Source organism: Passer domesticus, chromosome 27 (genome assembly GCF_036417665.1).
Source record: "Passer domesticus isolate bPasDom1 chromosome 27, bPasDom1.hap1, whole genome shotgun sequence".
Taxonomy (NCBI): Eukaryota; Metazoa; Chordata; class Aves; order Passeriformes; family Passeridae; genus Passer; species Passer domesticus.
In genome coordinates, this window is record NC_087500.1 from 4,359,586 (window position 1) to 4,375,992 (window position 16,407).

Below are 16,407 nucleotides of genomic sequence, written 5' to 3' on the forward strand. Positions count from 1 at the left end.
GGGAAAAGGGATGGCTGTGTTTAATTTTCAGTTCATTTCCTCCCTGGAAAGGTGTTTCCCACCTGATCCCATTTCTTTTATTCCAGTGTTCCTCACCCCAGAGCACAGTGTGTGGCTGCCAGGGTGGATATTTGGGATTGGGGCCTGGGAAATGATTGTCCATGGGTGTGGAGATCCCTGGAGAACCAGAACCTGGGAATGAGGGGCACCTGAGGGAGGAGCAGGACGGAGTCCCAGCCTCCACAGGAGGACTTTGCACAGGGATTTGCTGCTGTGCTTGTCCTGAACCATGGCTGGGATGTGGAGCAACAAAAGAGCGGCAAAAAATTGTCTTTCTGAATTTTCTGTGATGATTTTCTGATGGGAGTAGATAAAACAAACCTGGGTTTTCTCCCTGTGCTGAGGTGACAAGACTGGGGTAGGTTGGGGACAGGTTGTGAAGAGCCCTGATGGGTGAGGCAGGGAGTCTGTGTGGAATAGGGAAGGGAGAAAAAGGTTGGGTGGTGGAATGTAAATGGGATTTTGCATGGATTTCAGGGGAAGGAGAAGTGTGAGGGCTTGGGGCTCCCAGGAGCAGAACCCTCTTGGAGCTGGGTGAGGTTTCTGACAGATGGAAGTGGAATGATCCTGAGTGGAGCCAGCACTCCAGTTCCCTGACTCCATGAACACTGCTGGACAGTTGGACAAGGATTTGTGGTAGGAAGGAGGGAAAGTCCTGCATGGAGCAGGGAATTGCATCAGGACAAGCCCCAGTGTGGCTGTTCCCACACTCCTGCCCTCTGGAAATGTCTGTGCCTGTTGTGTCCTGCTGTCCCTGCTCATCCCAACCTGCTGCAGAGCAGGGAATTGTTCAGGATCTGGTGGAACCGAGGGGAAATCAGGAGTTGATAAATGTTTAAAGCTCATAAGTAATGGTTTGGAGAGCTGGAATTCACTGTTAGCATACTGTGAAAATTAATTACTGTGCATTGACAGTGCAGCCTTTGAAAGAGAAGCTTGGATGGGTTTTCTGCAGGGATCTCCTGTAAATGGGTGTCACTGTGTGCAGGACAAAGGCTGGTGTGTTTGGGCACTGCTCTGTGAAGTCCTGTCCCTGCTCTGGCCACTCTCAGACAGCCTCGGGGTCCCCTGTGAGTGCAGGGAAAGCTGCACTTGGGCAAAATGAAGAGGAGGAGGAGGATGTGAAAGGGGAGAAGAGCAGCCTTTGTTATCCCTAAAAATACAGGGATGGAGCAGGAGGGCTGAGGACATGGTCCTGTCCCCTGTCTGGGCAGCAGGGACATCCTGTCCTGCCCCACCTGCAGTGGGGACATTGTCCTGCGTGTCCAGAGGGTGGGGAGGTCACAGAATCCCGGGATGGTTTGGCTTGGAAGGGACTTTAGGGGTTGTCTGGTTCCACCTGCCATGGCAGGGACACCTCCCGCTGTGCCAGGCTGCTCCCAGCCCTGCCCAGCCTGGCCTGGGGCACTGCCAGGGATCCAGGGGCAGCCCCAGCAGGTGACCAATCCCTGTCCTGGCACTGCTGCACCTGCTCTGCTCTGTCCCCTGCCAGCTGAGGGGACACCTCTGGAGGTGGCTGGACCTTCACACAGCCAGCAATGAGCCAGAGCAGCAAAAAGCAGAATTCCCTGCCCTGCTCCCTCCTTCCCTGGCTGCCCCAGCTCCTCGCTGGGCAGTGCCTGCCTCGGTGACTCCCAGAGGTCCCTGTTGGCTCCAGCTGTGGTTGTGTCCCCACAGGGACATCCTGTCCCCTTTTCCCTGCATTCCCACTGCTGTTGGAGAGCTGCTTTCCTTCCCTGAGCCTGGATTTGCTCCCTGGTGCCCTCCTGAAGGAGCTGGCACTCCCAGTGCTGCGATGTAGCCATGATATCTTATTTATGAAAAATCCTCTGCTGGGATTTTTCCCATCCTGAGGACCTGAGAGCCTCGGGAAAGAAATGTAAACAATAACTGTGTGCTGCTGTGGAATGCACCAGGTTCACCTTCCATTAGTCCATGTGGATTTTTTTCAATTAGTGACCAATCACAGCTACCTGTGAGTCTGTGAGCAGTCACAGGATTTTGTTATTGATTCCTATTCTATTCTTGTTTTTGTAGCCTTCTGATCTTTTTCTCTCTGTTCTTTTAGTATAGTTTTAATGTAGTATTTCAATATAATATATAACATAATAAATTAGCCTTTTGATAAAAACAGAGTCAAGCCTCGTGTCCTCACACAAGGGGTCTCAGCTGAAACTGCCCAGCTCCTGCGTGGCCCCAGCAGGATCCACTGCAGGAATTCAGGAATTCTGCTGGGTCACAGGCAGGTCAGGCACTTTGCAGCTCTCCCCTGGCCTAAGCAGCTTTGACTCCTTGCTCTGCCCACCCAGCCCGTGCCCAGGCCTGGCACCGCCGTGCCCACTGCTGGTTTATCCCTGGGGAGCTGCAGTTGTGCCCGTGGGCAGCTCTGAGCTGGCAGCAGAGCTGGGAGGTCTGTCCCCCAGCCCATGGCAGCAGGGCTGGACTGGGATTGAACTGGGCTTGAACTGGGATGGTGGGGCACAAATTGGTGTGGATAATTTTAGAAGGCTGAAGGTCTAAGCTGGCTCACCTCGGAGCCTCAGCAGGCAGGGATTTCATGGCAGTCTTGACCCTAATCTAATTAGAGCAGCAGGGGGAAAGTGAGGAGTCCTAGAAACCCCTGAGTGGATTAAGAGGTTGAAACCTGAAAATTGCTCCAAGTGAGTGTGTTTTACCCAAATTGTGCAGAGCTGAGCTGTTCAGACAAAACCAAACACGTAGGGAGTCCCTTTGCAGTGAGACAATTTAATCTGCTGCAATTCCAGATTTAATTCCTGTTTGGGAAGCTCAGTCTGCCTTCGTCTGTGAGCAGTGTTTGATGATAAAGTTAATTTTGTGGATGATTTTCTCCACTGTGGACTCTGAAGAATAAAAAGACCAATGTAAAAGGGCTCACCAGGACAGGAATCCTGTTTGGGTGGAAAAATAAATGTTCCAGCACGGTGCCTTTGGGCCTGTTAATGCAGAATTGGAAAAAAATAATTCAAGTAGGGCTGATCAACCTTCTGCTGCAGCTCAGTCGCTGCTTATTTGTGGGGTTTGGGGTGTTTTAGTGTTGTCCAGGAGTTCCTTGGAGAGGGAAAATCCCATCCTCAGGGCTGCAGGGGAATTCTCAGCTGGGGTCGTGGTGCCTGCTGCTCTTCCTGGTCCATGGGAAACACCTGGATCCAGCTCTGAAATGATGAAAATCCACAACCAAGGAGTGCCTGCTGTGAAAAAAAATCCTTTTTGCAGCCTGATTTTGCTGAATCACTGACTCGGGGTCTTGGACACGTGCAGCAGGAGCTGAGGGAGCACTGGGAGAGTCCCTGGAGCTCCTCAGAGCTGGGGAAGGCAGAGGGTGAGGGTTTGGCCAGGGGGAATCCCTGTTCATGTGTGGGGAGGAGGATTTATCCCAAATCTCAGCCCTGAGAGAGGGATGAGGTGATCATTAACAGTCTGGGATTCCCATGGAGTAGGGAATTTTAATGAAAATAGAGACAACTTCCATAGTGAGTGACCCACAGAGTTTGCAGTTTTATTTTCTCCTATGACAGGAATTTGAAAATAAGAATTTTCCCCAACTTCTCTCATTCCCCTGCCTTTCCTGGTATTGTTGTGCATGGACAGGGTGCTGAATAAACCCTGTAAATGACACCAATAAATGACTTTGGGCTCAGGGGGAGCCTTGTCTGTAGGCAGGGAGGATGGAACCGCTCTGAAATCCAGAATTTGGGATTTCTGACAGCGTTAAAGTGCTCTGGGCTCTTCTGCAGAGCTTTTCCCCGGCACATCCCTGTCAGATTTGTCTCTTGGGAAGATCAGAAGTGCCTTGAACCCCTTGGATCTTAACCCCTTCACTCCTTGGATCCATGGGGAGTGCATGAGCACAGGAGGGAGTGCTCATCCTGATTTAGCTGGTGCTGCTGTGATTCCTTTAGCATCAATGTTCTGGTGAATAATCTGCATTTACCCTCCATCAGGAACACCTTTCCCCCCAATATTGGTGTTTCTGAAGGGCTTTTTCCACCCCTGCTTCTCAGGATGCTTGTGGCTGACAACATTTGCCTTCTCTTTCAGTTGGCCTTCAAGTTAAAAATATTAAATTAAAATATGAAAGCACATTGTGGTTGAACTCTTGTATTATCTTTGCAAAAACTCCAGTTTTAGAATTGTTCCCAAAGGGAACGAGACCTTGATGTCCTCCCGCCCTCCACTTGACCTCATCTGTTTTGGGACACAATTGTCTGAAGAACCATAAACCACCAAATGACCCTGAAATCCCATTGAATTGGAGATATTATTGATGATATTATTGATGATATTATTGATGATATTATTGATGATATTATTGATGGTATTATTGATGATATTATTGATGGTATTATTGATGATATTATTGATGATATCATTGATGGCCTGGTGCAGACTGGGAGCTTCCCTGGGCTGGGTGCTTCCTGCACCCACAGCTGGGGGGTGGTGTGATCCCAGGGCAGTCCTGGCAGTGCCAGCTGTGCCATTCCTTTATCCCAACAACAGCCAGCAGTCCTGGGGTGTGCCCTGGGCTGTGCCCGGGCCCTGGGTGCCACCCAGGGGTGACCACAGTGTCACTGTCCCTCCTGGCCGAGCACATCTGCCTCTGCCAGTCGTGGGAGTGCAAATCCTGGGGTGGTTTGGGCTGGAAGGGGCCTTGAAGCCCTTCCACTGCCAGCCCTGCCACTGCCCCGGGTGGCTCCGAGCCCTGGGACACTTCAGGGATCAGGGGGGATGGCACTGCCCACAGTGAGGGATGGCACTGCCCTGACCCTGGAGCTGGTGATGGGGGATGGCACTGCCCACAGTGAGGGATGGCACTGCCCATTTCTGGCACCTGGTAATGAGGGATGGCACTGCCCACTTTTGGGAGCTGATAATGAGGGATGGTACTGCCCATTTCTGGCACCTGGTAATGAGGGATGGCACTGCCCACTTTTGGGAGCTGATAATGAGGGATGGTACTGCCCATTTCTGGGAGCTGGTAATGAGGGATGGCACTGCCCACAGTGAGGGATGGCACTGCCGTGATCCTGAAGCGGTAATGAGGGATGGCACTGCCCACTTTTGGGAGCTGGTAATGAGGGATGGCACTGCCCATTTCTGGGAGGTCGTAGTGAGAGATGACACTGCCCACACTGAGGGATGGCACTGCCCACTTCTGGGATTTGGTAATGAGGGATGGCACTGCCCTTTTCCTGGAGCTGGTAATGAGGGATGGCACTGCCCATTTCTGGGACCTGGTAATGAGGAATGGCACTGCCCACTCTTAGGAGTTGGTAAAGAGGGATGGCACTGCCCATTTCTGGGAGCTGGTAATGAGGAATGGCACTGCCCTGATCCTGGACCTGGTTATGAGGGATGGCACTGCCCACTTCTGGGAGCTGGTGATGGGGGATGGCACTGCCCATTTCTGGGAGCTGGGAATGAGGGATGGCACTGCCCACAATGAGGGATGGCACTGCCCTTTTCCTGGAGCTGGTAATGAGGATTGCATTGCCCATTTCTGGGACCTGGTAATGAGGGTTGGCACTGCCCTGATTCTGGAGCTGTTAATGAGGGATGGCACTGCCCTGTTCCTGGATTTGGTAGTGAGGAGTGGCACTGCCCACAATGAGAGATGGCACTGCCCTTTTCCTGGAGTTGGTAACGAGGAATGGCACTGCCCACTCTTAGGAGTTGGTAAAGAGGGATGGCACTGCCCACTTCTGGGAGCTGGTGATGGGGGCTGGCACTGCCCACTTTTGGGAGCTGGTGATGGGGGCTGGCACTGCCCACTTTTGGGAGCTGGTGATGGGGGCTGGCACTGCCCACAGTGAGGAATGGCACTGCCCTGATGCTGGAGCTGGAAATGAGGGATGGCACTGCCCATTTCCTGGAGCTGGAAATGAGGGATGGCACTGCCCATTTGTGGGAGCTGGTGATGGGGGATGGCACTGCCCACTTCTGGGAGCTGGTGATGGGGGCTGGCACTGCCCACAGTGAGGAATGGCACTGCCCATTTGTGGGAGCTGTTGCCGAAGGTGTGGAGTGTTAATTCACTCGTGTGCAGTCAGAGCCAGCCCAGCTCCCTGCTGCTCCTGGCTCAGTGTGGGGCCGTGTAGGGTGAGCAGTCACTGACTGGGGTCAGGACCCCTCCAAGGTGTGAGCTTTCTGTTCCCAGTGGCTCCATGGCCGTGTTTTGTTTCCATTTGGGAACTGCTGCCTCTGCACTTCCTTTCACAGCTCAGCTTTCAGCCAAAGCACAAAGAAGTTTTGCTGTCCCAGTCCTTTTTTTTTTCCCCTCCCCCCTTATTTTCCCTGTCCCCTTTTGTTTTAAATGTCAATAACCTGTAAGGTATCTCTTATTTCTGTTCCAGAATTTTCTCTTTCCTGGATGTGGTCACTCTGTGTCGTTGTGCTCAAGTTTCCAGGGTAAGAACCTCCCTCCTTCCTGGTGGATTTTGGCAGGGGGTTGCATTTGGGTGACAATCCTCCCTCCCCAGGGAGCTTTGTGCCACTCAGCTGGGGTTATTTAGTGTCCCCTGGAAGTCCTGGAAAATTCCCATAGCACCAGAGAAGGGGAATTCTGAGCTGGAGTAGCATTTTCCAGTGTCCCAGGTACAAAGGGGACAGGGCTGATGTTTTGCCCAGAGCTTTCCCCTCATTCTGGGTTTTACAGGGAGCTCACCCTGGGCTCACCCTGAGCCCAAAATGGCATCCTGTGAGTTTTGGTGGAAATTTTCATTCCCAGAGATGCTGCACACTCAGTGAAAGTTCATTTTCTCCTTGGATGTAGTTGGAATAAGCACAGAAACAAAGTGAGGGGTTGTTCTTACCCTTCACGGACTTCAGTTAATGAAACCCAACTTGGATTATTTGCTTGGGTGAATTCCTGCAGCTGGACTGGAAGGTTCTGGAGCTGCCAGATTTATTCAGGTGCTTTTTCCTGCCAGAGTCTGGTAACTCCCAGGGGAAGCAGCACAGCCAGGGCAGGGTGGTGACCCAGGGAAGGGGTTGGAGTGCTGTGTTCACCATCCTGGCTGGGTACACCTGCACAAACCCATCAGTCCTGGCTCCAAACCTCAACCACGACTGATTTCATTACTCTAAACACATTGGAATTTAAAAAAAAAATGCTTAAACATTGTTAATTGCATTAAAAAATGACCCTGTGTGGTGTCTGGGCATCGCAGTTGTCACCTGAACGACACGGGTTGTGCAGGGAAAGGCTCCCAGCTGAAATCCAGCAGGGCAGTGCTGGCCAGAATGGGCTCTCAGGGATTCTTTGCCAATGTCAGGGTGTTCTCCTGGCCTGTCCCAGCTCCTGTTCCGTGGCACAGCACGGGCAGTTCCTGCAGGGATGTGCAGGAAGGTTCTGGAACGTTCCCTGCACTGCCCATGGAATTATGCAGCCACTGGGGCGTTTCCCACTGCTTTTCTCCAGACCTTAAAACAAAACCAGCAGTGAGGTTTAAACCCCAAAAACTCAATGAACGCTCAGTTCATTAATCTGTTGTAACTCTGCACTGACTCCTGCCCAAGAGCTGCTGCTGGTGCTGGGGAGGAGCTCGTTGCAGGTGGGATTTGGGATGGAAATCCCCCTGTGTTCACCCCTGGCTCCTGCACAGTGCTGCCTCCTGCTTATTACAAGATCCCCTTGATGATGAAACTGCAACTTTAAATTCAGCTCTGTGCTCCCCACCTGGCTGAGCCAGCTCTGAGTTCCTGCCCCTCCTTTGGAGCAGGAACCACAGGGATTTTGGTGATTAAACAAAACCCAAACCCTTTGGCACTGCAGCTCTGGGGTCCCCTGGGGGACTCACTGTGCCCAGGTGTCCTCTGAGGTGCTGGGGAGGGAATTCCAGCCAGGAATGTGAAAATGCCAGAGCTGCTGGCTCCCACCTGCACCTCCCAAGGGGGTGGAAGCAGCCAGGGCACCTCTTCCCTGGCTGGGGACTCAGAATTCTGAGTTTTGAGGGCACCAAGCTCCCTGCCAGTGCTCCTGGTGCCTGCTCACTTCTCCCTGCTGGCTGCAATTTCCTCTTGCTTCCTCACCTGGGACAAAATGTTGTTTCTCAAAGGAACAAACTGGGACTAGGTCCCCACTGACCTTTTTTTTTTTTTTCGTATTAACCACACATTTACATTTTTTTCCCCTGATAAAGGCATGGAATGTTCTGGCCCTGGATGGCAGTAACTGGCAGCGAATTGACCTGTTTGATTTCCAGAGGGATATTGAGGTATAATTAAAGTGACATACAAACCTATTTTTTCTTGTTCAAATGTAATTACAGCCTAGAATGGATTAATACTCCCAGTGTAACCCTTTCTGCCTTCCCTGGAGATAGAAATCATTAATTTCAGTTCTTCAGGGAGTCTTTTAAAGTCCTGGCAATCCATTCAGCTTTTGAAAATGGACAGAATTCTGTATCCCTAGCAAGACTTAAAGGGTGTAATGGAAGGAAAGTCGTTTTTGTCTGTTCTGAAAAAAGAAATTAGTAGAAAATGTAATTAATTTTTGGGGGGAAAACTCCTGCTTGTATGGAAGAGAATTTAAGCTACTGCTCCTTGCACTCAGATCAGACCATGAGGGCTGAATATTGAGTCATGGCCTGAAATATTTGTATCTTTAATATCAAAAATTGAAATTGATGATTTGGGAAGGACAAGGTCCAAATTGTCCCTAAAAGTTGCAGCTTTTATTGTAGCTTAACCTGTGGGATGTGGGTTCTGCAGCAGCAGTGGGGATGGAGGCTGAAAATTCAAATTGCCTTAAGCAGGAAAATGGGTGAGAAAACCCCCAATCCTTAAATCTCTCCTCAGGATTTTTAATCCTGTTTAAAACAGGAGGAGGGAGATTGAAAACTGGAGGGAAATGGGGAATGTCTGGCTTTAACTTGTGGTAGACAGAGGCATCAAGGAGCTGCTGAGTAAAGGTTCTGACCTTGTGGGAAATCCACCCCTGATTTTGCAGGAAAGTGTTAAAATAATCCCTTTGTGCAGCTGGGAGTCAGGGGTGAGGAGCAGGAGGTGCCACTGTCACCTCAGCAGGGGCTGAGCGGCCTGGGGGAAGGAAATGGGGGATTTGGGGTCTTCATCATGAATCCTTCCCCTCCTAACGTGCCCTGAAAATCCCAGAGCCACGGAATTGTTTATTCCGAGTGGAGGTCTCGGGGCTGCTGCTGTGTGGAGTGGCAGGAGGTGGGGCTGGGCAGCTCAGGCTGGGGGACAAACCAGGCTTTTCCCATTCCTCGGTGCTTTTGGGGTGGTTTTCATGTCCCTGCACATCAGACCTGTGCTCCTGCCCGAGCCCAGGGTTCTCCTCTGAAAACAAAATTTGTTGTAGCTCACCTCAAAGCTCCTGCTGGTGATGGGGATTGGAAAGTCATGGTCAATAAAGTACAGGTGGTTGTTAGTATAAAATGTTAACAGCACCCCAGGGCAGTCCGTGTGCCATGAAGTGACCAGCTGGACAGGGAAAAAATGTAATAGATAAGAGAAAATAAACAATCTTGAAAAGCAGAGCTGAGGAATCCTTCTTTGGAAAAGAAGAGACTTTCTGCTACATCCCAACCTCAGAACCCATCACTGATTTGCTTGAGGTGATGGCTCCTTGCCTCTCCATCTTCAGAAGCTGAACAATTCTCCCTCCCCTCCCGTTTTCATCCCCTTAGCTCCGTTTTCCCTTGAACAACAAATTGTTGTCAGCGTGCAACACGCTCAGGTGAGCTTCCTGCAGCTCTGGGGGTGCTCACGTGGCTGCTCTGTCCCCCAGGGCCGCGTGGTGGAGAACATCTCCAAGAGGTGTGGGGGATTCCTGCGCAAGCTGAGCCTGCGCGGCTGCCTGGGCGTGGGGGACAACGCCTTAAGGTACCTGTGCCAGGGCTGAGGAAACCAGAGCGCTGGGGGTCGTCTGGGTCGCCTTAGCTGGGGGAAATCTGCATTTCCAGATTGCTCTGGGAAATAAAACGGGGGGAATTTATCCCCACTTGGGATCCGAGGCACTCAGGATGTCAAAACCTGGAGAGCAGTGACAGATTGTTCATTTTATAATGAATGTAAATATATATAAATGAATAAATAAATAATTGTTCATTTTATAGTGAATATGAATATATATAAATAAATAAATAATTGTTCATTTTATAATGAATATAAATATATATAAATGAATAAATAATTGTTCATTTTATAGTGAATATGAATATATATAAATAAATAAATAATTGTTCATTTTATAATGAATATAAATATATATAAATAAATAAATAATTGTTCATTTTATAGTGAATATGAATATATATAAATAAATAAATAAATAATTGTTCATTTTATAATGAATATAAATATATATAAATAAATAAATAATTGTTCATTTTATAGTGAATATGAATATATATAAATAAATAAATAAATAATTGTTCATTTTATAGTGAATATGAATATATATAAATAAATAAATAAATAATTGTTCATTTTATAATGAATATAAATATATATAAATAAATAAATAAATAATTGTTCGTTTTATAATGAATATAAATATATCTAAATAAATAAATAAATAATTGTTCATTTTATAATGAATATAAATATATATATATATATATAATTTTATCATTTAATAATTTTTTATTATTTCGTTAATAATTTTTCTCATTTAATTTGTAATTTTTTCCATAATTTAATATATTGGGGTTTTATATAAAAATTAAATTGTAAATATATAAAAATTAAACAAAAAATTTAATTTATAAATATATAGCTACATTTTTAATATAAAAATATATATAAATATATAAATATATCTAAACATTAATATAATAGAAATAAATAAAACTAGAATAAAATAATATATTCAATAATAAATATAATGAATTAATTAATATAAATATTATATATAAGTATACATATATTAATTACTATAAGTAAATTAAAATATACTGCATTAATAAACTAAATAATAAATGTAATTAATAGAAATGTTATAAATATATCACTAAATTGAAATATGTGTAAGTATATCAATATAAATATATAAATATTCATTAATATAAATGAATATTATTAGAATAATTAAATAATAGATACAAATAATTAATAGACATCTTTTAAATCTATCACTCAATTAATTTTTAACCTCAGCCAGCAGCCACTTCTCTCAGTTCTCATTAAAATAAAGCCAAGTGCTGGTGCTGATGGGCACTGGGTGAACCTGGTGCCTCCAGGCTGGGACCTCCAGGGCAAGAGGTGGGGCAGCAGAAATCAGGGATGGTCTTGGCTTTGTTCCTGGTTCTGCTGAGCATTTTCTTCTTTAGAGATTCTTTCCCTGATTCTTTTATTCCTCCTTGATTCTTCTTTCTTGATTCCTTTTTACTTTCTTGATTTCCATCTTGGTTTTCTTGCTTTTTTTCCTGTTTTCTTGATTCTTTTATTCTTGGTTATTTTTTTCTTGACCTTCTGCATTTTCTTCTGGATTTTCTTCTTTCTTAATTCTTTTCTTGATCTTAATCCTGATTTTCATCCTGATTTTCTTCTTGATTTTCTTGATTTCTTTCTTGATTCTTTTGATTTTCATGGTTTGCTTCTTGATTTCCTTCTGGATTTTCTCTGTTTTCTTCTTTAATCAGGTTTGTAAAACTTTTTTCACCTGGCATTCCTTTGGCTGACAAATCCAATGTTTTCCCTTTCCTTCACCCCAGGACCTTTGCCCAGAACTGCAGGAACATCGAAGTGTTGAACCTCAATGGTTGTACCAAGATCACGGACGCGTAAGTAAAACTCTTCTTTGGGTGCCAAAACCTCTTCTTTGGGTGCCAAAACCTCTTCTTTGGGTGCCAAAAAAGCCAGCCTTGGGATTGTGGGAGGTTTTCCATGGAATCATGGAATGGATTGGGTTGGAAGGAGCTGAAATCCCATCCATTCCCACCCTGCCTTGGCAGGGACACCTTCCACCATCCCTGGCTGCTCCAAGCCCCGTCCAACCTGGCCCTGGGCACTGCCAGGGATCCAGGGGCAGCCCCAGGAGTTGCCACCTCCATCCTCACCCCATCCTGCCCATCCCATGGGATTTCTGTGGCCTGGCATGAATCCATTGCAGGAGTTGTCCCCGTGTGTCTCTTCCAGCACCTGCACCAGCCTCAGCAAGTTCTGCTCCAAACTCAGGCACCTGGATTTGGCTTCCTGCACCTCCATAACCAACCTGTCCCTGAAAGCACTCAGGTAGGAGCTGGCAGCAGGGATTTTCCGTGGAATTTTGGAATCATGAAGGCTGGAAAAGACCTCTGAGATCCTCCAGCCAACCCAACATTCCCTCTGGAGCGATGTCCCCTGCTGGGTGTGGGGCTGCTCTGTGGCTCCCAGAAATGGGATTCTGGCTTGGAGCAGGGTTTCTCCTGAGGCAAATGAGCTTTCCATGTGTGTCCCTGTGTCCCCAGCGAGGGATGCCCGCTGCTGGAACAGCTCATCATCTCCTGGTGTGACCAAGTGACCAAGGACGGGATCCAGGCGCTGGTGCGGGGCTGCGGGGGGCTCCGGGCCCTGTCCCTCAAGGGCTGCACCCAGGTACAGCTGGAAAAGTGGGAATGGGCATGGCTGGGGGGTCCTGCTGCTCCTCAGGGTGTGGAAATTCACGGATTTGGGTTATTCCCTTCTCCAAAATCCCCACAGAGTTGGAGATCAGGTGCTGGGGTGGAAGTTCTTCAACAGCCCCGAGGAGTGGGACAGGGAATGAATCACTTGTGGGGCTGGAGAATCCTTTTATCCCGATTTTCCTCTTCCCACTGATCCTTTGGAGGAGGTCACTGTGGTCCATGGCCGGATCTGGGCTCGGGGGGTTTCATGGCAGTCCTTTCCTCTGGCTCTGCTCCTGATGGAGTAAAAAGCAGGAACACCCCTGGTGCTGCTGCTCCTGTGCTGCATTTCCCTCCTCCCAGAGGAAATCCCCATTCCCTGCTGTCCCAGCTGCAATCCCAGTGCTCCCAGTTCCCATCCCTGTGCTTTCCCTTCCAGCTGGAGGACGAGGCCCTCAAGTTCATTGGTGCCCACTGTCCTGAGCTGGTGACCCTGAACCTGCAGACCTGCCTGGTGAGTGGCACTGCCCAGGTTCCCTCATGGAATGTGCTCCATGCCCCTGCCCACGGGGCACTTGTCACCAGCAGCTCCTTGGTGGCACTTCAGGGGCACTGAGCCCCTCACCTTTGCTCTGTCAGGGCTGTTTCTCTCTTCCCTCTGAACTTGGCTGTGGGATGAGCTGGAAAAATCCTTCCCGTGAGGCCGGGCTGGTTCTGCCAGGCCTCTCCTCTGGTCCCCGTGCAGGACTGAGCCCACAAAGACACTTCTGCAAAGCTCTGCAGTGCCAAAAATGTCTGTTTGTGCCTAGGTTTTTGTGGCATAAACACGCATTTTTGGCATGGGCTGGCTGGCTGTGCCATTACAGTCACAGGAACAGGGATGGATGGATGGATGGATGGATGGATGGATGGATGGATGGATGGATGGATGGATGGATGGATGATGGATGGATGGATGATGGATGGATGGATGGATGGATGGATGGATGGATGGATGGATGGATGATGGATGGATGGATGGATGGATGGATGGATGGATGGATGATGGATGGATGATGGATGATGGATGGATGATGGATGGATGGATGGATGGATGGATGGATGGATGGATGGATGGATGATGGATGGATGATGGATGGATGGATGGATGGATGGATGGATGGATGGATGGATGATGGATGGATGATGGATGGATGGATGGATGGATGGATGGATGGATGGATGGATGGATGATGGATGGATGATGGATGGATGGATGGATGGATGGATGATGGATGGATGGATGGATGGATGATGGATGGATGGATGATGGATGGATGGATGATGGATGGATGGATGGATGGATGGATGGATGGATGGATGGATGATGGATGGATGGATGATGGATGGATGGATGATGGATGGATGGATGATGGATGGATGATGGATGGATGATGGATGGATGGATGATGGATGGATGGATGGATGGATGATGGATGGATGGATGATGGATGGATGGATGATGGATGGATGGATGGATGGATGATGGATGGATGATGGATGGATGGATGGATGGATGGATGGATGGATGATGGATGGATGGATGGATGGATGATGGATGGATGGATGATGGATGGATGATGGATGGATGATGGATGGATGATGGATGATGGATGGATGGATGATGGATGGATGATGGATGGATGGATGGATGGATGGATGGATGGATGATGGATGGATGGATGGATGGATGGATGGATGATGGATGGATGGATGATGGATGGATGATGGATGGATGATGGATGGATGGATGGATGGATGGATGGATGATGGATGGATGATGGATGGATGATGGATGATGGATGGATGGATGGATGGATGGATGGATGATGGATGGATGGATGGATGGATGATGGATGGATGATGGATGGATGATGGATGATGGATGGATGGATGATGGATGGATGATGGATGGATGGATGGATGGATGATGGATGGATGGATGGATGGATGGATGGATGATGGATGGATGATGGATGGATTGATGATGGATGGATGGATGGATGGATGGATGATGGATGGATGGATGGATGATGGATGGATGGATGGATGGATGGATGGATGATGGATGGATGATGGATGGATGGATGGATGGATGATGGATGGATGGATGATGGATGGATGGATGGATGGATGATGGATGGATGGATGGATGGATGGATGGATGGATGGATGGATGGATGGATGGACGGACCCCCTCTGTCCAGGGATGGGATTGGATGTACTCCACATGTCCAGGGGCAGGGATGGACAGACTCCCTGTGCCCACAGACACAAATGGACAGACCCCCTGTAATCCCAAGCAGGAATCTCAAAGCCCTGCAGGACTCCCAGCACCTTCCCCATCCCTCACTGGGTGCAGCTCCAAAACATTTCCCTCCAGATCCCTTCCCTGATATTCCCAAATCCAGCAAGGTTTATCCTCTGCTAGTCCAGTGAAACATTTCCATAACAATTTTGGGGTGACACGTTTCCATAACACTTTTTGAGCCAAAAAAAGCTGAAATTTGGAATTGGGAGAGACAAATCCTACCTGGATTTGAGGCAGCCGTGTTTTCCCTGGCAGCAAATCACAGACGATGGGCTCATCACCATCTGCAGGGGCTGCCACAAGCTGCAGTCCCTGTGTGCTTCTGGCTGCTCCAACATCACCGACGCCATCCTCAACGCCCTGGGACAGAACTGCCCGCGCCTCCGGTGAGTGCTGCCAGACTTCCCCCATGGGGCCCCCAGCACAGCCTCCAGGTTTCATTGCACCCCACAGCTTTTCCCTTCCCAGCTTTTTCCGGGTGTTTGGAGCAGGGTGGTTGTGGTTTTTGGGTTGTCCCCTGAATATTTGGGGTTTTAAAGAGCTCCCGGCGTGGTGCCCGCAGGCTCGGTGTGTGTCCATGAGGGGAATTTGGGATTGGGTGAACCTTCCCAGAGGTGCCAGGATGTGAGGAGCAGAAACTCAACCAGGACAAACCCACCCCAAATTGCAGATGAGGAATGCAGGTTTTCAGTTTCCTTTTTCTCCTTCTGTCAGGGTCAGGATTGAAGGCACTTCAGATGATGGGTGACATTTAGATTCAGGTGTTTATTATTTATTATCAGTGTTACAGATTACAGCAGTGAGTTCTGCAGTTTTTCATTAACAAGGCACAAAATATCTAACTATCTCTTGTTACAAGGTATTTTAAGGATACACCATCCAATTAAGAAACAACACCTAAATTATTTTCCCTTTTAATCCAATAACTGATCACTCAAAGCCTTCACTGTGGACTTTCCTGTCCAATTACAAAATACCACCCAAACCCTCATGGGAAGGAAGAAAAAGGTGAAGAAAAAGGAGGAAGAAGATAAAGAAGAACAACCAGTGTCCACCCTCAAACCTCCATCTTGCTTCATATTTATTTCTCTATTCTAAAACCCCAAACTCTGATTTTGAGTGATGTCACACACTCCTAACCAACTCCACACCCACAATCCCAGTGCTATCAGTCAATTTTGGAAGCCTTCTTCATAACCTCAGGTCGAATACTCTCCAGGGAGTCAGAATCTGTCAGCACAGAAAGTTTCAAATCCTCAGCAGCCACAACCCCAGCACCAGAATTCCCTCCTGAGCGCGGCAGATCCGGAGCAGCTCCACGAGGACGTGGGGTGGCCCTGGCTGGAGATGTCCCCTGCTGCTCTGCCCGGGCAGGGGTGGCACTCAGGGGTCCCCTCTCCTGGGATTTGGGGGCTCCAGCACCTTTCTGTC

General features: G+C 48.3%; 1 protein-coding gene across 4 annotated transcripts in view; it reads left to right on the forward strand.

Annotated features, from left to right (window-relative positions):
• The window catches only part of FBXL20 (F-box and leucine rich repeat protein 20), a 40,471-nt gene that overhangs the window by 16,687 nt on the left and 7,377 nt on the right, over window positions 1–16,407 (forward strand). For all 4 annotated transcript variants that reach the window (XM_064399918.1, XM_064399917.1, XM_064399920.1 and 1 more), the window contains 8 exons: window positions 6,432–6,486; window positions 8,220–8,294; window positions 9,830–9,924; window positions 11,757–11,825; window positions 12,181–12,276; window positions 12,492–12,618; window positions 13,066–13,140; window positions 15,232–15,362. In XM_064399918.1, the coding sequence (XP_064255988.1) occupies window positions 6,432–6,486; window positions 8,220–8,294; window positions 9,830–9,924; window positions 11,757–11,825; window positions 12,181–12,276; window positions 12,492–12,618; window positions 13,066–13,140; window positions 15,232–15,362 (723 nt within the window). The remainder of the gene's footprint in view (window positions 1–6,431; window positions 6,487–8,219; window positions 8,295–9,829; window positions 9,925–11,756; window positions 11,826–12,180; window positions 12,277–12,491; window positions 12,619–13,065; window positions 13,141–15,231; window positions 15,363–16,407) is intronic.